Source organism: Manis javanica, chromosome 15, assembly GCF_040802235.1.
Source record: "Manis javanica isolate MJ-LG chromosome 15, MJ_LKY, whole genome shotgun sequence".
Lineage (NCBI taxonomy): Eukaryota > Metazoa > Chordata > Mammalia > Pholidota > Manidae > Manis > Manis javanica.
This window is the reverse complement of record NC_133170.1, coordinates 84321405-84341513: the sequence shown is the minus strand read 5'-3', so window position 1 is coordinate 84341513 and position 20109 is coordinate 84321405. Positions and strand designations below refer to the sequence as shown.

Genomic DNA, 20109 nt, shown 5'->3' with positions numbered 1-20109 from the left:
GAGAAATATGTTTGCACAGCATATCAGAGGTAACGGAGAGGGTGAGGGGGGACAACCATGCTGGAAGAAAGCCCAGCTTGGGGGCAGGGCCATGGCACCCACATGTGCCAAGAAGGGCTGATGGCAGGTCCTGACAGTCACTCCATGGGGCCACAGGAAGCAAAAGGGGGCAGGTGGGGCAGCTGGGGTCACAGAGGATGTGCCAAGCAGGGGTGGGCAGGGGAGGAGTCTGGTGCCAGGCCCAGGCCCTCAGTCAGCACAGAGGTGGACACCTCAGAGAAATGCCCCTCCTGTGGAGACTGCTGTTTCCCTGGCCCAGCTACGTCCATGCCACCCTGCCCTGCCCACAGCCATGCTGGCATAGTGGGACACTCAGCTCAGGTCACTGGGACCTGCAGGAGTCAGGGTGAAGCTGTAGCTGTCAGGTCCTCCAACTCTCAGTCAAGGAGGGTCTTCAAGGCCCCGCTTGGCAGCTTGGAGCGTTTTCCCATCTTTACCTCTGGTGAAACCTGGTGAGCCGAGGTCATTCAGGACCACTGGGTCCCAGAAGGACCAGGGCCTGAGACACACACCACAACCCTCCCTGGTTGCCTGCCCCCTCCTTCTGCTCTGCCCCCACTCCAACATCACCATTTCTGTGGTCATGTGGTCTGTCAATTCCAGGCTGGCTTCTCAGGGATCCTGGCCAGAGCAGGGCTCAGCACATGGCTCATTCACTTCCTCATTCATTCATTCATTCAGAGGCTGCTGTGGGATGAGACATTCAGCAACGACCCGAGCTGCCCATTAGGCTGAGGGTGCCGGCCATAAAGAGAGGTGCAGGGTGAGCTGAAGCTGCTAGGCCAGCATGAGGGAGTGGCAGCGGGACTCAGCCAGTCCCTGGCAAGCAAGTCTAAATCCCGCCCTCCTGTACCCATGGCAGACATCACTCACTGAGCGTGACTGCATTCCCTCTGAGCCACGCACAGCCTCAGAATCCTCCTCAACGCTGTGCTTTTAGGCAGCCACTCCAGAGCTGGTACCAGAAATGAAAACTATGTGTACCCCTGACCCAGCCCAATTCAAAATGAGGCCATCAAGGCCCAGAGAACGAAGAGCATTTACCAGAGGCAGCGTCACAGGCATAGCCGCAACCAGAAGCAGGCCTCCCAACTCCCCACGCCAGGCCATATCCCCTGCACCAAGCCGGCCTGCTGAGCTGACCTCAGGGCACAGGAGCTGCCTGGAAGGGCCACTCAGGCCTCCCGTGGTCACCATGAGCACCACGTTCCTTTCCCACCACTAGGATGTCATCTAGCCCTCTTGGGATGGTTTCCCATGGACACACTTCTGTACGTCATGACTACAGATCCCCCACATCCGCCCAAGGCCTCCCTGAGTCCCACCACATCACTGAGGGCAGGGCCTGGGCCTCTGCTGGCTGCATGAGAAGCTGGACAGCTCACCTGCCTCTGGCTTGGGAATGAACCAGTTGGGCCTGACAGGTGCCCAGCCAGTGGTGTTCACCTGTGGGTGGTCACTTTGTCGGCCAAACCTAAGGCCCAAAGGCACACCTCTTGGGACCCAAAGGCACAATGCCTTGGAGCAGAGGGCGGAGCGGGCGCAACGGTTCTTCAGTGAGAGCACAGCAGCTACCAGGAAGCCCAGCCCTCTGCGTGAAGGTGGCTAACAGGTCACAATAGGCCTGTCTTCCTGCCGATATTTATTCTTCCTGCAACAGCCATTTTCTGAGTCCCTACCATGGGCGCAGCTGGGCTCTGGGCACTGGATTCTCAGAGGTGGACAGCAGAAAGGTCATGACCTCACAGAGCTCATACTCAGATCCAGGAGACTGTAAACAAACGCAAGTATATAGAGCAGGTAGTGGGTGGGTTACAGTGTGGTGAGTGCCAAGGGGAGAAAACGGAAGGCAGGAAGGGGTACACGATATGCATGTATGGGGACACCAGTGCTGTTCTAGACGGAGGGCCCAGAAGGGCTGGAGGCCTGGACACCCATGGTGTGTGTGGATCCCGCCTGAGAACCACTGGTGAGAAGCAAGCAGCTGCGAGGCACAGGCCGGTCTGTCCAGTGAAAAAGACGCAGGCCACCAGCCCTGCCAGAGCCAGGCCTGCGCCGAAGAGCTGCCATGTCGGCTGCTGGCACAGCGAGCCCGGCCAGCCCTCTGTCAGCCCTCCTGGTGACCACCTGGGCAGTGGAGGCGGGCTGCCCTGGGCTGCTAACAGCAAGCCTGCAGGGTTCCTTGGCACCCTCCCTGGGGCCTACTCCCTCACCCACTCAGGAGAGCCACCCCATCTCTCTGGGTCTCAGTGCCCTTAATTTTGAGGATAAAACTGAGCAAAAACTGGCCCCTTCCTGGCGAACCGGTAGTAGGAGAACTAAGTGAGCTGTCCAGGAAGGCCCTTGCCTGCTGTGAGCCAGGGCAGATTTTGCCACCCTCCTTACGAATGCCGTGTCTGGGCTCTGGGAGACATGTGCATGTGGAGACCCTCTCCTCCACCCCAACACCAGGACCTTGACCTCCATGACTCCCAGGGGCACAGGGCCTTCCTGAGGGGGTCAGGGCTCAGGCCACCCCACACAGGGAGCCCCATCCGGACAGCTCTCCATCAGAGTCAGTGGAGGGCACCCAAAGGGGCAGGGTCTCTTTCTGAAAGGTGCACTCTGACCACTGCCCACATGGCCAGGAGAGCGGTGGGACAAGCCCTCGTGGACAGGGCTCGGCGTGTGTTTCTGGTTAGAGGCTGCTGGAAGAAACGCCGGGCTGCCACTGTTTGTAAGGCCCCTCCCTGCACTGTGATTTTTAACAGTCTTGCTTCTTAGCACTTTTTGATGGATTCTCCAGGGACGTCTCAAAAAGAGTTATACCTTAATTTAGAAGCAAATAACTCAAAACTCTGTGATGTAGCAGGTTCCTTTGGAAAAGAGATGAACTCAAGGAAGCCATTGTTGTGTGAAGCCGCCTGCCACGTTTGCCCAGGTCCTGCCAACAGGACAGCCCAGCCCTCAACCATCCAGCTGTGCCTCCTGCCTGAGGCTGCTTGTGGCCAGTGGGCAGAAGGGGCAGAAGCTGCACTCACAGGCCAGGGTGAGGCTCGCAGGCTAGCTCTGACTGACCCCAGCAGCCCTAAGTGCCAAGCAGAGCCCACTTGCTCAACTGCCAAAGGGAGGCAGATGAGGAGAGTGGGCGGCAGGCATGTAGCACCGTGCCCACTGCCAGCACAACCAGGCTTCACGGGCAAGCACAGGGCAGGCACGCAGGGCCCAGGCCCGGCTAATGCTCTGCTTTCGTCGTCTTGAAATGCTTAATAATTTTTAACAAGGGCCGCACAAATCATGCAGCTGGTCCCGCCCCTGCTGCCTAGCCCCCAAGCCCCGTGCCCACTAGTGTCTGCTGCAGGAGCCCCCCTCCCGGAAGCCCCTTGCCCTCACCTCCATCCTCCTGCATCTCTTCTCCGGGTGTTCCCCCCCAGCTCACGCTCTGAGGTGAAGGCCCTGCAGCCTGGCCCAGTCACTCTGAACCCGCCTACCCTTGATCCCTGAGTGGCCCCACATACAGGCTGCCGAGGACTCCAGGGTTCTCCCTTCAGCCTTGCTCTCTCTCTGACGTCACATGTGCTCATGTCCACGAGCGTCTAACCCAAGTCGCTTCTCCCAAATGAGGTGCCTTCCTTCTCAGCCAACGCCGACTCCATCCTTCCAGGGCTGTCCTTGCCTCTTCCCATCAGCAGGTCCTCCTTGAAATAAACCCACCATCTGACCACGTCTCATTATCTGCCGCTCCTGCCCACTGCGTCAGCAGCCTGCTCACCCTGAATCTGCAAGGGCCCCTAACGGCCTCTGGCCGTGCCCCATGCCAGCCAGCCAGGCAGGTCTTTTAACAGTGCACGTAGCCCAAGTCTGTCCTTTGCCACAAACCCGCTCAGGGCTGCCTGACTCCCTGGAGCCCGTGGAGCCCCACGGGACCTGCTCTGAGACCTCCTCACCTTTCCCGGGCTCCAGCCGCCCAGCCTTCTGGTAGGGCCTCCAGGAGCCACCCTGGGTCAGCCTCAGTGCCTCTGCACCTGCCATTCCCTCCTCTGGTGCTCTTCCCAGTCAGTCAGAACCCGCCCATCACTTCTCCATGGCATGATGCCAACGGCCCCTCCACACAGACCTCCTGCCCCTTCTGCTTTAGCTCTCTTCATGGCACCCACCCTCCCTGGCTTCCAGCTGCACCAGGTGCTGTGAGCCTCTCCCGGGGTGATGTGAGTGCCCTGAGGGTGGATGCTGTTTGCCCTGCTCCCTGCCATACCCCTGCGGCTGGCAGAGTGCCTAGTGCTTGGCGGCCGCTGGCAAACATTAGTCCAAGGAAGAAATGAATGACTGCCCTGTGTGAGGTTGTGTCCTCATGCTCCGAACGGAGGCCTGTCTCTTCCCATGTGCTCCAAGAGCCACCAGATGGTCCCTTCACTGCCATGAAACGCCTCCCCTGCCAGTGTGGACGTGTGGAGGGGGCCCGGGTGCTGAGGAGGGCCCATGGGGGGCCGTGCGGGCTCTGGGCGAGGCACTGGTGGCTCTGTGTACAGATAAGCACAAGGAGGCTCTGGGAGGATGGGGTGGGCCAGGGTGCAGCGGGTCTGCGGTCAGGGCCCAACCCAGGTTTCTGGATGTCTCTACGGAGCTGCATAAGCTGCCAGGCTTTGGGCTGGTCCTCAGTGCTGCTCCGGTACCTCTGTTTCCCTGCGACCTTCTTCCTGCGACCTCAGCACCCCAGGCCTGTCCCTGGGGGCGTGGCCTCCCCAGCTGTCCTTCCTGGGGGGTTCGGAGAGTGGTGCCAATGTGCCTCCCCCAGAGCCCCTGCGGCCCAGCTGTGGTCTGCAGCAGCATGAACACCCGGTAGCCGCACAGCGTTTTAGGTGTTCTGAGAGCTAGCTTGGGACGGTACAGGGTGGCCTGGTGGTGAGTAAGGAAGGTCGAGGGGAGGAAGGCGCAGTCCACACTGTCACTGCAGTACACCTGGGACAACCATGAGGCTAGGCGGAGGCCGCTGAGGCCAGCCTTCCCCGCCACTTGGCCTTCCATCTCACTGGCCTCTTTTCATGGGCCTTAGGCAGCCAAGTTCACCTGGTCACCCAGAAGTTCCTGGAATTGCCCTGGAAGCTCCTGAGGTCCGGACCAAGGCACTTTCCTCCTGGGACTCTGGGAAACAGAAGAGCTGAGAAGCTGGTGACAGAGGGAGGAAATCATTCAGTGGCCCAAATCTAGAGTCCCATGGCAGGCCCCCAGAATGTGGCTGGGTGACAGGCATCTAGTGAAGCAGCTCCACCGACTGGGCACAGACCGCACCCCCATGAGGGCAGGCAGGCAGCCCTGCGAGCTGCAGCAACCTGGGCCGTAGCCAAAAGCTGAAAGTGGGTGTGTGTTTGGGGGTGGGGCAGGGAGGGGGCGCCCTACACAGATGAGTAACAGCAGCCCCTTCAGGAGAGCAAAAACATCCCCAGGAGCTCGCAGACCAGGGCAGGACGTGACACTGGCATTCCGAGGGGTAGGGACATGTCTTATTTACCTCTTGTCCCAGAAAATCAACATCTGCTACAAGAGCACACAGAGTTTTAAACCAAATGCCAGTGTCTCATCGTCCCTGGAGCATGAAGAATGCTGAAGACACACCATTTCACCCAGGGCCTGGCCAGGCTCCTGTGCCATCAGCCCTCACATGGAGACACCCAGGCCTCCACGGTGACTGCTCACAAACACCCAGGCCTCAAAGGGACAGAGCTACCAATTAAGCATTGGCTTCTTTCCTGGCTAGGAAGGGGTCCTCCATCTGCCAGGAAGGGGGCCAGGTGGTTGGTCACCCAGTACCTTGACCCTGCCCAAGGCACAAAGTGCCTAAGGACAGTCCTCGGCTGCAGGCAGCCCTCCGAGGTCTTCCAAGCTCTTCCTCAGGCCTGCTCAGCTCCGGGCCACAGAGCTGCTCCCTCTTGGATGAGGAGATGCCAGAGCAGACAGGCAATGGGTCATGCCACTGCCCCAGCTTCCTCGGCACCCACCCACCCTTCCTGCCATACCGCCTATGCTTTCCCAAGCACACCGTGCCCCTGCCAGACCCAACTGCCTGAGTGCCCTCTCTGTGTCTTGGTCTGTTCTCTGCCTGGTCTTCAATGCCCACCCCAACTGCACCTGTGTCCTTCAAGCTCCAGTTCAAATGTCACTTTGCTCACAGGCCTTCTGACCCCAGCCCAGGTCACCTCTGAGATCCCTCCCGAGGCCCCTGAACCCTCAGGGCTGAGTTATCTGAGCAGAGACGTTTCTCCCCGGTGGGGTGGTGAGTCAGTCCCAAGGGGGGAGGCCCAGTCCTCTCCCACCCCAGCACCAGGCTCTGGGGGAGCATTCTCTCAGTAAATATTTGTTTAATCAAATTTGGCCAAGGAGCTTCCTTCAGACAGAGCTGGAGGCAGCAGGACTTGCTCCCCGGGGCAGGGAAATCACTTGGGCAGAAAGGAGTCGGTGAGCGCCCAGCTGCCTCCCCAAGCCTGGCAAATCTTGCCTACCAGGCAGGTCCCTCCATCTGGAGACCAGGACTCGGGGGAACCCTGGTCTCCACACTGTCTTCCCATCTTCTGCTCTCCTGTAACAGAGAACCCCAATTCTGGGCCTACGCGGATGCCTGCCATCATCACTCAAGGAGACTCAGCACTTCCCTGAGGCAGAGCCCCTCGGATCTCCTGCAGGATACAGAGCCCCAGCCCGAGGGCCTCATGTAACTCCCCCCAAACCCCCACCTCCTTTTAAGGGAAGAAAGCCATTGAGCGGGGCACATATCACGATCGCAGCGGGTCGATACTCATCCCTTGCTCTAAATGCCTTGCCTCCAGTGAACCTGCTCCCTGCAGGAGCGATGCCCGAGACCTGCGGAGCGGTCCGGGCGCCGGCCCAGGCCTCTGGGGCCCTCTCCTCGGTTTCAGCCAAGGCCACGCGTCTGCGCTCCCGCCGCTCGGGGTCGCCTCCTCCCTACTCCCCCCGGAGGGAGACCCCACTCAGCGCCGGTCCTGCGGGTCTCCCGATACGGCCCTGCACCAGCGGCTGCTCTGGGGCCCCGGGGCGACATCCCCGGCCTGCAGTCGCCCCCTCCGCCGGCTCCTCTGCCTGCGGGCCCAAGGCCGCCCCTTGCCCACCTCGTCCGCATCCCCGCCCTCGCCATCCCCCCACCACGGTCAGGCATCCTTGTCGACGCGCCCCGGCGCCCCACGCCCGGGCGGATCCCCAGCACAAAGGCGCGGGCGGGGCCCCGGGTGGGGGTGGGGTGGACGCCCCGACCGCGCCCCCGGTCCTCCGAGGCTCAGACGCTCGCTCCGGCCGCGGGTCCGCTCACTCACCTCCCGGCCGCGGCGCCGTGCATCGGCCGAGCTGCTCTGGGCGGGGCGGGACGGCGAGCGCCGGCCGCGGCGCCCTCGTTTCGCACCAAGCGGGCGGAGGCGCCCGCGCGGGGACGTGACCGGACCGCGGGCGGCGCACACGCTCCGGCCGGCTTGGGCTCCCTCCGCCCGCTCTCCCGCGCCGCCCGCCGCCCGCCGCCCGCCAGCGGGTCCGCCCGCCCCGCGCCGCGCCGCGCCGCCGCCGGCAGGGGGCGGAGCCGCGAGCGCAGTGTGTTGCCCGGCCAACCGCGGGCGGGGGTGCCGCGCACCCGCGGGTGACCACGCGCCGGGCGCCACCGCCCCGCCGGGAGCGCCGGCTCGCTGCACATTGGGCAGGAGGGTTGACGGACATGTCTGCGGCCCAATGGCGACGGGCAGGGGCAGGGCTGCGGCTCCGCTCGCAACTCAGTCCCGGACGCGCTGCGGGAGTTGGGGTTGCCGGCATCTGGCTGCTGCGAGGCCAGTGGGCAGACCCAGCCCGACCGCCTCTTGCAGGCCAGGAGACCCAGCTTGAGCGCGGTGGATGGCTCCGGCCTCTGTCCCCTTTCCTGGCCCTAATTCGAACCCAGTGTGACTTTCTCTGAGTTCCACGACCTTGGGCAACCGACTGACCTGAGCCTGTTTTGCAAAGTGGGACTAGTGGCACCTGCTTTTCCGAAATGTCGCTAGAATGTGTGAAGGGCAATGTAAGCCCGAAAGGTTTACACCAGTGAGGTTTGTGCAGCAATGGGAGGGGACACTAGTCATGACTATCTTTGCTGTTGGCACCTCCTAGGGTGTAGGGCTCTTCAAGGTTCCTGGTAATCCTGGCCACTGAAGGTTGCCTGGAACGAAGGGGACGGAGAAGGACCAAGGAACTGGGCCCATGGTAAGAGAGGCAGGAGGGAATCAGCTCTATGAAGGCCAGTGCTCCATTGGCGCTTCTGGGAGGCTCATAGAAGGCATCCGAGTCTCAGCAAAATGTACCTGATAGTACATTTCAGTTTCAGGGGAGCCCTGAAACTGCCAAGTATTGCTTTCGGTTTCAGGGGAAGTCCATCTGTGGACCTCAGAGCTAGGAGCCCCTCACTCCTGTGCTTAAAAGACCCAGGCCAGAAGGCCAAGACATTAATGCCACACCATCTTTCGATTGCCGTAACTGAGGCTTTGTGCGTCCTAGGGCACCCCATGTAGATGCAGAGGCTGCCAGCTAATACCTTGCTTACCACTTTACACACTCGTGGTCTTGTTACAGTGATCACCCCGCTTGGGTGCTAAAGCCCTGAAACTAACCACTGGCAGAGGTAGATGGGGTGGTGGCCCCGGTCTGCGGTGCGAAGGCAGGGCAGGGGTCTAGCTCTGCCAGCCAGAGGCTGTGGTATCCCAGTGTCATCCCATAACCTCTCTGGGAATGTTTACTTTGCTGCGAAATGGAGACCATTGGGCTACATACCCCAGTGGCCCACGGGGAAGGTGCTGCTTAAACAGGAACAGGGCAGGTATTGGAGGCAGATTTAGGCCTAGGCATGGCACAGTGCTTCCTGGAGAAGGACCAAAGGAAAGTGGCTAACAAATGAGGGGCTCCTCTGGTTTCATGTCTTCCATCTGGCGAGGCTGGGACTCTGTCTAGAGAACCACTAGGAAGCCAATGGCTGTGATCCCAGGAAGACAACAGGCACAGGCCTGGCCCTGGGGTGGGTCAGAGGTGAGAGGGGCTGTGGGTGACGTGCAGGCCCAGTTGTATTGCTGTCACCTGTGCACTCTTGGGTGACTTATTTCACATGGCTAAGCCTCAGTTTCCTCTTCTGTCAAAAGGGGACAGTAATAGACTGTCCCTAGAGGGTAATTCTTAGGAGAAATGCATGTTGGTGCATGTTTAGAGTTGGGCAAGGACAGTTCCTGCTAGGAGATCAGAGCCATACCTGAGCTGTTTGTGAGGGCAAACTTAGATACCTTGAAGTCTAGGCATGAGATCAGAGGCTAGCCCGTGGCAGGGCCCAGCGGGGCTGGCAGCTGCCTCCCTCCCCTGACCCTGCTGGCCACTTCAACAGGAGAGAGTTCACCTGGTATCAACCAATGAGCTTAATCCTTCATAGAGCATTTTATGACAGTCTCCTCTGCACTGGGCACAGTTCTAGGATTTAGACTGACCTGCCCCTGTTTGCTAGACCCTTCTGTCTGCAGGGCAACAATCTGCCATGACAGCTGTCCAAGGAGGAGACCCACCAGGGCTCTGGAGGCATGCGGCAGCGGGAGGACTGGGCAGAGGGGCAGCAGGACGGAGGTGGCCTGTGACTTGGGGCAGAAGAGAAGCACGTTGCAAGGCGGGGAAGGCACTGGGTGTGAAGGAGCAGGAGGGCGGGAGGACCCCATGAGGCTGGGGGCTGGGCGGTCACGCTGGACCTGTGGCCCCCACGGGGGAGGGAGGGCACTGTCCTAAGGACCAGTGGAGCACCCTAAGGTTCGCTTTTTAAATTTGAGGAGGATGGCAAGTTTTTTTCATATTTATTCACATCAGGCATGGCCCAGCAATGTGTGTCATCCAAACATGCAGAATCGAACAACAAAAACGTCAGCAGGTGGGCACAGAGGTCAGTCTGTGAGGCTGAGTTGAGTCCAGGGCCATGGGATCAGCGGTCTGCTGTGTGTGTCCGGGAACGGTGTGGGGTGCCTGCAGCTGCAGAGGGGGGCTGGAGGGAGGAGTGGTGCTTGCCTCGCAATTGGAGGAGCAGCTGGCGAGGTAGCTGGGAAACCAGCAAGTGGAGGGTCCTGGAGCCACGGGAGTGTCTGGAGAAGGAAGCATAGTCAGGACAGAGAAGCATCCCCACGAGCACAGGCAGGCACAGGTGGGATCCGTGTTCCGGGAGCTCGGGGTGTGAGGGCCACACAAGGCTAAAGCGGGATAGCTGGGTCCCAGTGAGGTGCGGTTGGCCCAGGGCGCCAGGCGCAGGTACACAGACCCCAGGGCTGGGGCCACTGTGCCTTCTGGGGTCCTCACTTGCCAGATCAGGACTGGGAGACGATGGCTGGGGCTCTGTGATAGAAAGAGAGCCCACCTGGCACCTCACCAACCCAGCAGGGACAGCTGGCGAAGGAGCAGCCCCTTCAGGTGGTGTCAGTCTTGACCACAGGGGGTCCGGTGTCACGGGCATTATGGCCTCTCAATCACAGTGGAGTTTTCGGGCTCCTCAACCACTGAACCCAGCCTGGTGCCCCAGCAACCCTGGACTGGGCCCTCCCCAAACACACCTGTGCCTCACACCTTTGCCCCTCTGCCACATGAGGTCCTGCTCGTCCAGGCCTCTCTTCCTGCATCTTCCAGAGCCTCTAGGCCCTGGAATTCCTCACCTACACACGTGTCAGCTTGTGCTGTCCTGGCCAGGCCCAGTGGGCTCCCGGCTAGTCCCCCTGCTTCCCTGCAGGGGGAAGTGGTGGCATTTCCCTAGTCTCTGAACCATTGGCAGTGGCTCCCTCCTGGCTGGCCCTTCCCCGCCCGTCCTGCCAGCTGATTTTCAAGGTGTAGCGGGGTGGTGTAGGTTTCTCCAGTTTGTTTCCTTGGGGTCTGTGCACTCCCCACCCCACCCCCGCCCCTTGAACATCCATTGTAGATCTGGGTTAGTTATAAATAGTCCGGCCTGCAACTCTCCTTTTAGCTGAAAGCAAAGTGAACGAGCAGAGAGGCACACCCGGCACGCGTTTTATTTTTAATCTTCTCCCTCTGTCTCAAAATGAGTCTGGGTGCTGGTAACTCAGCATTTCTAGGAGCAGAGGCCCAAGACACCCCTGAGAAACAAAACCTGAGGAGCCGAGGGCCTGGTTTTGCCCTGGTCTGCTGTGTGACTTTGGGCACTCGAGTTGCCTCTCTGGGCCCCAGTTTCCTACCAAGAGGGGGAGCAGTTGGAGGTGCTCACCTCCAGCATTTTGACTTTCTGACTTCAGTTCCCTCCCCGCCTGTGCTATCCTGCTGCTCCAGCAGCCACTCCTTTCCCTGGGGATTCCTTGGGAAGCTCAGAGGCAGCTGCAGGTAAGGCCACATCAAGCCCTGATTTGACCATGCTCCAGTTCCTCATCCGCAGGACTTTGCTTAAGTGTCCCCTACCCAGGCAGCTTCTCCTCCCTCCAGCCAGCAAAATCCTTGGAAAGTCACCTTCCCATTGTTAGCCGCGGAGGGGCCATCCAGGTCTGGCCAAGCCGGACCCACGCTGGGGCAGGTGGGGAGCCTATCGGCCGGTGCGTGAGAGAAGCCAGAGCCACCGCGTATTCCCAGGTGTGCCCAGGTGTGCGACGGTCTGGCAGGGGCCTGGCCCAAGGGCAAGGCTGAGGGAGAAGCCTGTGTTCTCACAGGGCAGGGGCTGTGCAGCCTTTGTCTTTCTATGCCACCCTGGCTCCCACCCCACAGGCCTTTGCAGCTGGAACTGTGTTGGTGGAGTTCGGGAGACTTGCGGAGCTGGGTCCAGATGATCTGGGCACACAGTGACAGCCCTTACACAGCACATTCCCACCACCACCTCACTGACATGGCACAACCCCCTGCCAGATAGGCTTGTTTTAATAATGAAACCGGACTTAGAGAGGTCAAATATCTTGGCTAAGGTCACACAGCTGGGTGCATTTAGAAGTTCAACCTAGGCTTTTAAAAAAAATCTGTGTGTATTAAATCTTAGAAAGCTCAGTACTCTTGAAGCACCAGGAAGCTGTCGTGAATGCCCTGAGGACAAATGGGGTAGAAGCTACCTGCTCCACCATGATGCCCCAGTGAGACGCTGGCCAGGGCACTGGGAACCACCGGACGGGTGGCTGTGCCTCACCAACCCCTTCACCCCAGGGCCCCTGCCACTTGATGTCCTCAGGGAGTGAGGGAGGAAGGCTGGGAGATGTCTTCAAAGAGGAAATCCCTGGTGCTAATTGGTACTCGGAGACCTTTAGGCTAATTAACCTGTTTATTTGTCTCTCTAGAGTAAATTAGAGGGTTTAGCTGGGAAGGGCGGAAGAAAGAGGTGCTTGCGGTGGCCACCTACATGGGGGCTTTGTATGGCTTCTCGGTGGGCCGTATGAGCAGCTGGGGGGGCTGTGGGGAGAGGGTGGGCTGCAGACAGTGGTGAGGGCTGCCCACATGCCACGGGGAAGGGCTGCCTCCCCTTCTCCGTAAGCGCCGCTCTGCCGGCAGTTGCGGCCACCTGCAAGCCGGGTCCCTTGGGAGTGCCCTCTGGGCTGGTCCTGGGGTCTCCTCTGGGTGGCCATGCTCAGACTTTCCCCAGGAAGGAGGGGGAGCTGGGAGGAGTGAGGTGGAGCCTGCTCACCAGGGAGGCTTGGCCAAGCTGTGCTCTGCGGAGCCCCCCTTCCTGTGGGGCGACAGTCTCCTTTAGTACCTTGGCCAGTCCATGGATTTCCAGCAGCCGCGGGAATGCAGGCACGGCTCTTTCCGGTTTGTTGGAGGCTGGCCTGGTCACTAAATACCCCACCTTAGCTGCTCTTCCAAGTTTTTCTTCCGTCTCCAAGTGCCCCAGACTGGCCTGGTGGCTCCAGCAGCTTTGAGATGCTGGAGGTGGAGAGGAGGGGCTTGACTGGTTCCCACTCCCCTGCTTTTCCCTGGTGCAAAGTGGGAAAGGGAGGGAGGTGCCTCACGTGCCCCAGGCCCCGCAAGCACTGAGCTCTCCAAGGGGTGGTTGGCACTTCTCAGGCTGCTGGGCACCTGTTGCAGGCCGAATGCCCCCCAAGTCACAGGCGACCACAGGCTGGCACCCTTCAGGGTCCTCTGGGGCCTTGCAGTTCCCACCCCAGCTTGTCACCCACGGCCTCCTGCCTGGCAGTGCAAGTCATCTTGTCAAGCCCCTGCCGGTTCGGCAGGCCTCTCCTCATCCTGCGTGCCTCCTGGCACTGGCTGCGGGTGGCCAGCCCACTCTGAGCGCCCTTTCCTGTCCTGCAGGGGCCCGGGGCATTGTCAACAGTGGCCTGATCCCCCCGCTGGTGTGGAAGCTTCAGGGGGAGGAGGAAGAGATCCAGGAACTCCTCCTGGACACGCTGGCGGCCTGCCTGACAGAGGACGCCACCGAGGCACTGAGCAGCCGCGTGGTGCCCTTCCTGAAGGAGAAGCTCCTCAGCACCAACCATGACATCCGCAGCAAAGCCACCCGCGTGCTCACTGCTGTGAGGTGGGGCTGCTGTGGGCCCCGGGGCACTGCGTAGGGAGGGCCGAGTGGCTGGCCCTGGGGCTTCTGCTGAGGCTCCCAGGAGAAAACCCCACTGTCCCCAGACCCGCAGCGAGGCAGCACCGGGGCTCTAGGGCACCTGCCCAAGGACTGCTTGCCCTGTCTGCTTGTGCCCTGGGCGTCAGGGCTGGGGCGGACGATGGCCTTCCTGTGGCCTGAGTGTCCTGGATTCAGCACTGACCTTCCTGTGTCCTGAGAGGTCCCCAGTCCTAGGCAAAACGAGGTGGTCGGTCACCCCCCTCTTCGCGAGGAAGGCGAGCGCACAACAGCTGGGGTAACGGTGGTCCCAGTGCTGGATGTGTGCCAGGGGTTGTCTGCAATCTGCACATTTAGACTCTTCTCCAAGGAGAAGAGGTGAGGGAACAGAGGTGTCTACTCATCTGTGACCAGGGGTCACGTGTGATCACACTCTGAATCTGGGTCTGGAACCTGAGGAAGCCCAAAGCGTCAGATCTAGGATGGGGGCTCAAGCTCAGAGAGGCCCTCCGTAGCACTCCCCGACCGGCCCTGACTCACACCTCAGCTGTGGTCCCCTTCCTACGTCCCTGCACCTCTCGCTCCCCCTGAGTCCTGACTTTCCCTCTGTGTGGGATTCTCACTAGAGACCTGGGCCTGCGTTTGTGCCAGCACGGCCCGACCTTGGCCCCTGGGAGGCTTGTGAACACACAGACTCCTGGGCCCCACCCCAGACCAGTTATCCTCAGGTCTGAGCTCAGAGCGGCCTGAGGATGGTTCTCTCTCTGTAACCTGGCGGCCGCCTCCTGTCCCCGGCCCTGCCTGTGCCCCTCATCATTCTGGACTGTTCTGTGCACCACCCCAAGGGGAGCTCCTGAAGACAGGCCTTGTTCTGCTCACTGCTCCAGACCAGAGCTTTGAGAAGCAGGGAGCTTGGGCTTCCCGGCAGGCATGTGGCTCTGTTCAGAGACGTTTTTGCTCTTCCAACTTGGGGGTCGGGGTGCTCTTGCCACCAAGTGGTAGAGGCCAGTGATGCTGCTCAATGTCCCACAAAGAGTGATCTGGCCCAATATGCCAATGGTGCTGTGCCGGGGCTCCCAAGGGCGAGGGGCTCCCAGTCCTTGCTGGGGAATGAACGAACACGGGGGGCCCTGGCATGTGCGGCCCAGGGCTGCATCTCTGAGCAGGCTCCTGAGTGTGGAGGACCAGTGACCTTAAAGCTCAGCAGCCTCACAACAGCAGAGCAGCAGCTGGCCAACCCCACGCTTCCCAAACTGGGTTCCCAGGACGCAGGACAACGTGTATTTTGAGATATTATTAAGAGTTCTGTCAACATGAGGGTTCTGTGGGTGGCAAAGTTTGGGAAAGGTTGATTCAACTAGGTGACCCAGGGTCCTTTGCTGCAGGACAAACATACACTGTGATGCTCCCACAGGACCCGTGGGCTGCGTTCCTGACCCAGGGAACCCTTCTCTTTTGTGGGTCAATGTTGGTCCTCAGCTCGGAAAACTTGTGGGGAGCCTACCACTTCCATTTTCACAACTCCCTTCAGTGCAAGAACTAGAAGGGGCCTACCAGGTTACCCCTCGTGTTTGTGCCTCCAAACCAGCGTGTCCCCAGTGGCTCGCTGCTGCGTGTGTGGCTTAGCCCACCCCTGGCGGCTCCAACTCGTGCAGAGGTCACAGGCTGGGTCCTGCTTCTCCCCATGCAGGGGCAGGGGGAACATGTCTGGTTTCTTCTTCCTGTGGTACCTTAGGGTGCGGTCTATCAACCCCCAACTCCTGGGTGGTCTTGCCTTCTGTCGCCCCAGGCTGTGCCACCGGGTTGTCTGAGTATGGGGGTGAGGTCCAGACCTCACACCAGTGCTCCCTGCCTCCTGGTGCCCCAGCCCCAGCCAGGCCTGGACCACCAGGGATGCTGCCAACACAGGTCCTTTCCTCTGGTGCCCCCTGGGGTGGTCCTGGGGCCTGCCCACCTCCTCCCCCCAAGCAAAGCCACCTAGCTGTCCCCTTTTTGGCTCAGTGTCCCTCTGGAGGGCAAGAAACAGGTGCGGCAGTATGACGTCACCCCCAACTTGGTGCACCTGCTGAAGGACGAGGTGGAGGAGGTGCGGGCCAACGCTGCTGGGGCCCTCATGAATGCCTTGGTGACGACGGAAGGTGAGGCGGCCTGTGGCCTGCGCATCTGGGTGGGCGGGGTGCCCCCTGTATGGCCCCCCAGTGTGCTGGCTACCTGGGGAGTCCAGGTCTTGCTTGCCCTCTGTCCACCAAAATACTCCTCCCTCCAGTTGCTGAAGTCCTTCCAGGTTGGGGTCCAAGGCCCCGCCCTTCGTCTTCTTCCTGGCGCAGTGGGCCTGGCATGAAGACCTCTGTGCTGTTCCGTGGGCTTGGATTTCCTTCCCAGATTAGGCTGTGCTTCCAGGATTGATTAGTTTGCCATCCATGATCCGGTTATCCTGAGGGCAAAAAAACACTGGAGCCCTTGTTTCTATGGTGTTTCTTGATTGCAATTGCTTTTCTCAGTTTTGGGGAGGGGGTGGTGGCAAATAAGAGTATTAGATTATCTCCCCCATCTCCTACCCTGGGGCTCCATAAATCACCCAATCCTGGGCTAATGGGAGGGACCAGGGCTGGCTTCCCCACCTAGACCCCGGATGGCTGGCTGACCTCCCCTGGGCATGTCACCTGCACTGGACCTCTGATTCTCCACTGGCATGCTGCACAGCCTCCCTGAGTTGGGGCTCCCAGCCACTGCCCCTGGACCCTAATGACCTAATGGTGGAATCTGAGACACACGGGGGTGGGGAGTGGGGGCCTTTTCCGAGTCACAGGCCTCTGTTGATTGTGCAGTCGGTGCTGACTGTCAGGGGTTCCCTCTGTTTATTGTGGGGTATCCCTGCTGCAGTGTCGCTGCCTCGTCTCCCAGCAGGAGCACCTGGAGGTCCAGGGGGCTCTTGGAGGGCCCAGGCAAGGCTGAACCTGGGGAAGCGAGCTGGCACTCTCTCCAAGGGGCTCAGAGCTCCTGCCATGTGTCCTGGGGTGCACTGGGTGGGGGGGGCCCAGACGGCTCAACCTCCAGTGTCTCTGGTTTGGTGGGAGGGGCAGAGTGATGTGGGACATGGGGGAGAAGAATAACATGTAGTGGGCACAGGACGCAGCAGAGCCTCCTCTGGGACGGGTGGGTGTTGACTGGAGGGGCCATGAGAGTTAGTAGGGCACAGGGGGCCTGGATCTGCCTGGCAGCACAGAGAAGAGGGCACTGAGTATGGCAGGAAGCCTACGGGTGGGGAAGCCATGGCCTTTTGGTAGGCCACGCAGTGGGAAGGTGGCAAAGGGTTAAGGGGGGGCCTTCTTTACACATTAATGCCTGCATCCCCCACTGGACTGTAAGCACTGGGAGGGTGAGAACTATGTGTGTTTTTGTGCCTGGTGCAGAGTGGTGCTCAGGAAATATTGACTACATAAATGAGCAATTGGATTTTAAAGACCTTTCGTGTTGCCTTGTGAGGACTGAATTGTGGAATGGGAGCCAGGGTGGATGGGGAGAAGCCAGTTATGAGGCTGGAGGGATGGGGTGGCTGGGGCCTTGGCTGGAGGCTGGGGCATGAAAAGAGGTGGGGGAGAGGGCAGGTGGAAGAATGCCCGGTGTTGGTGCCCCACAGGGAAGTATGCAGCCCTGAATGCAGAAGCCATCCTCCCGCTCCTGCAGCTGACGTCCTCAGCCTTGAGCAAGGCACGCCTGAATGCTGTCAAGGCCCTCACCATGCTGGCCGAGGCCCCTGAGGGCCGCAAGTTCCTGCAGGCTTATGTGCATGTCTTCCGCGCCCTCGAGTTGGACAGCAGCAAGGCCGTGAGGCAGGCGGCCGAGATCGCCACCAAAGTCATAGAGTGGGAACCCTGAGACTCTTAGTGGGCCACACCTGATAAAGTCCATGCCTAAATAAACGGGCTGATTCTCTTTATTTTGGGTCTGAATGGTACTTTATGTTCCTGGAACACGGTCACATCTCCCCTCTCTCCTGCCAAGAGGGGAAGTTCTGGGTCCGAAGGACAGGGTGGGCGAGGGGGCAAGGGCTGACCCGGGCCCAGGGATGGGAGGGTAGCATCCCTGCTCTCTGCTGGGGCCAGAGCCCCTCAGAAGGGAGAGCAGACCAAGCTCTCCAGGGACGGGACGGGGTTATGGGGAGGAACACAGCTGGACCAGGCCCCATCCAAGCTTAGGACACTGGAGTGAACAGGCCCTTGGGTGTGGCTGGGCACAGCCCTGCTCAGCCAGGTCTGTCCCCTTCCCACTGGGTGGCAGCGGGGGAGGTCAAAGGTGCCATCCCATGAACTCTTATTGGAGGAGGGTGAACTGTAAGAGCCCCCACTTACCCCTGGGGATGAGCGCTCCTAAAGATCTTCCCCTCAAAGCTGCATTCTTCCCCCGAGCCAAGAAGACCCCTGAGGGAGCTCCCTGGCTGGCCTGAGGCCCACAGCACCCCAGCCCCCGGCTCTTTGCCTGGCCTCCCCTGTGCTCCCACCACCTCTCTTGTCTCCACAGTGAATCTGGGTAAAGAGGCTGAGAGCTTGGGCAGGAAGGAGGAGAACCAGGCTGCAGGCGTATGAAGTGTGGGTCCCCTTCAGCTCTCCTACCCATCCCTGCCTGAAGTGGCAGGGGCACAGTTTCCAAGTCAGTTCTGGCCTCCGCAGGGGAAGCTGCAGGAGTGCAGCTCAGCTGCAGGGGAGCTTTCGGAGGCCCCTTGTCTCACATGAGGCGTCAGTCCTTATGGCACCAGCCAGCCCCGCATTTCCCAGGCTCACGGGATGCTCACTCCGCCCAGAAGGAGTATTATCTGCAGGACCAGAATCTCCAAGTGAGTGCCCTGTTATACTTCTTTCAGTGCCTGGGGACTTTACTTTCCTGGAAGAAACAGAAGTTTGCGTCCCTGGAATTAGAAGATTAGCCCAAGTAAGTCCTCTTGTTCTGAGAGGGACTGGCTGCTGGACCCAGGTGGGGTTTTGGATTAAATTTCATTCTCAGAAAAAGGCCCGTTAGAGGAAACCTCCTCTCCTTCAGGAAAACAGGTGCTCAAGGGCTTCCACTTACTCATGTCCCTGCCCTGCCTCAACCCACAGTAGGCTGGCTGCACCCATACTGCCTCACCAAAGAGCCACACCACGGCCACTGACCTCCTTGCTGCCAAGATCCCGTGCCCTATGTGCCCCTGCAGTGGCCCTGGTGTGGCTGCTTCCTTCCTGTGTTGGCTGCCTTGTCCTCCTCCCAAGGCTGTGGCTGTGCCCCCTTGGTCTCCTTTGTAGACCCCTCTTTCTGAATGTGACCAGTTGCTCTGTTCTAGGCCCTCTTTCCTCCCACGCTCCTGCACAATCTCATCTGTCCATCTGTGGGCCTCCTCTACCAGGTTCCCTTCTTAGCTAGATCTGTCTGCTGCCCACTCTCGCCCAAACTGGTCTCCAGCCACAGTTTCTTGCCTGAGCTCTGAACTCTTCTATTCAATGTAACATCTATGCTTTAATGTCTTCAGGCAAGAATTAATACCAATCCTTCACAAACTGTTCCAAAAAATAGAAGAGGAGGGCACACTTTCCAACTCATTTTATGAGGCTAATATTACCCTGGCACTTAAACCACACAAAGACATCATAAGAAAACTGTAGGCCAATATCCTTTATGAACATAGACACAAAAACTCAACCAGTATTAGCAGACCAAATCTAGTCCCATTAAAAAAGTATTTACACTATGGCCAACTGGGATTTATCCTAGGAATGCAAAGTTGGTTTAATAATGAAAATGAATCAATATATAGCTACATTCTAGCTATATAGATAAAGGACAGAAACCACGTGATCATTTTAATAGATGCATAAAAAGCACCTGATGAAATCCAACACCCATCCTAAGAAAAAAAAAAAAAAGCAGAACAAAAACTCTCAGCAAACTAGACTAGAGGGGAAATTTATCACCACGATAAAGGACATCTGCAAAAACTTTGAACTAATATTATGCCCAATGGCGAGAGATGGGTGTTTTCCTTATAAGATCAGGAACAAGACAAGGACATCTACTCCCAACTACTTCTACTTGACATTGTACTGGATGTCCTAGCTAGGGCAATTAGGCAAGAAAATGAAATAAAAGGCATTCAGATTGGAAAGAAAGAAGTAAACCAACTCTATTTGCAGACTACATGATCTTGTATATGAAAAATCCAAAAGAATATACTTAAAAATGATTAGAACTAATATACAAGTTCAGTAAAGTTGCAGGATACAAGATCAATGTACAAAAATTATTTCTCTATACACTAGCAATGAACAATCCAAAAGTGCAGTTAAGAAAACAATTCCATATACAATAATATCAAAAAGAATAAAATATCTAGGAATAAGTTTAGCGAAGTGCAAAACTTGAGTGCTGAAAACAAAACAGTGTTGAAAGAAAGAGGATCTAAATAAACAGAAGACATCCCATGTTGATGGATCAAAAGACTTAATATTGTCAAGATGGCAATAAGTATCTTCATGCAACTCAAACTCAAATGGCGCTCTACTTTTCTGCTCTTT

The 20109-nt window shown here is 58.7% G+C and overlaps 2 protein-coding genes across 2 annotated transcripts in view; one reads left to right on the top strand and one right to left on the bottom strand.

Moving 5' to 3' along the window:
* The window catches only part of GNAZ (G protein subunit alpha z), a 48120-nt gene extending 40551 nt beyond the window's left edge, over positions 1 to 7569 (bottom strand). The window contains exon 1 of the mRNA XM_017651964.3: positions 7362 to 7569. The gene's annotated coding sequence lies outside the window, so the exon portion shown is untranslated. The remainder of the gene's footprint in view (positions 1 to 7361) is intronic.
* Positions 1 to 17483, top strand: part of RSPH14 (radial spoke head 14 homolog) — a 70138-nt gene extending 52655 nt beyond the window's left edge. Inside the window, exons 5-7 of the mRNA XM_073222677.1 lie at positions 13306 to 13531; positions 15566 to 15702; positions 17205 to 17483. Of these exons, the coding sequence (XP_073078778.1) occupies positions 13306 to 13531; positions 15566 to 15702; positions 17205 to 17443 (602 nt within the window). The 3' untranslated portion in view covers positions 17444 to 17483. The remainder of the gene's footprint in view (positions 1 to 13305; positions 13532 to 15565; positions 15703 to 17204) is intronic.
* The last annotated feature ends 2626 nt before the right edge of the window (positions 17484 to 20109 follow it).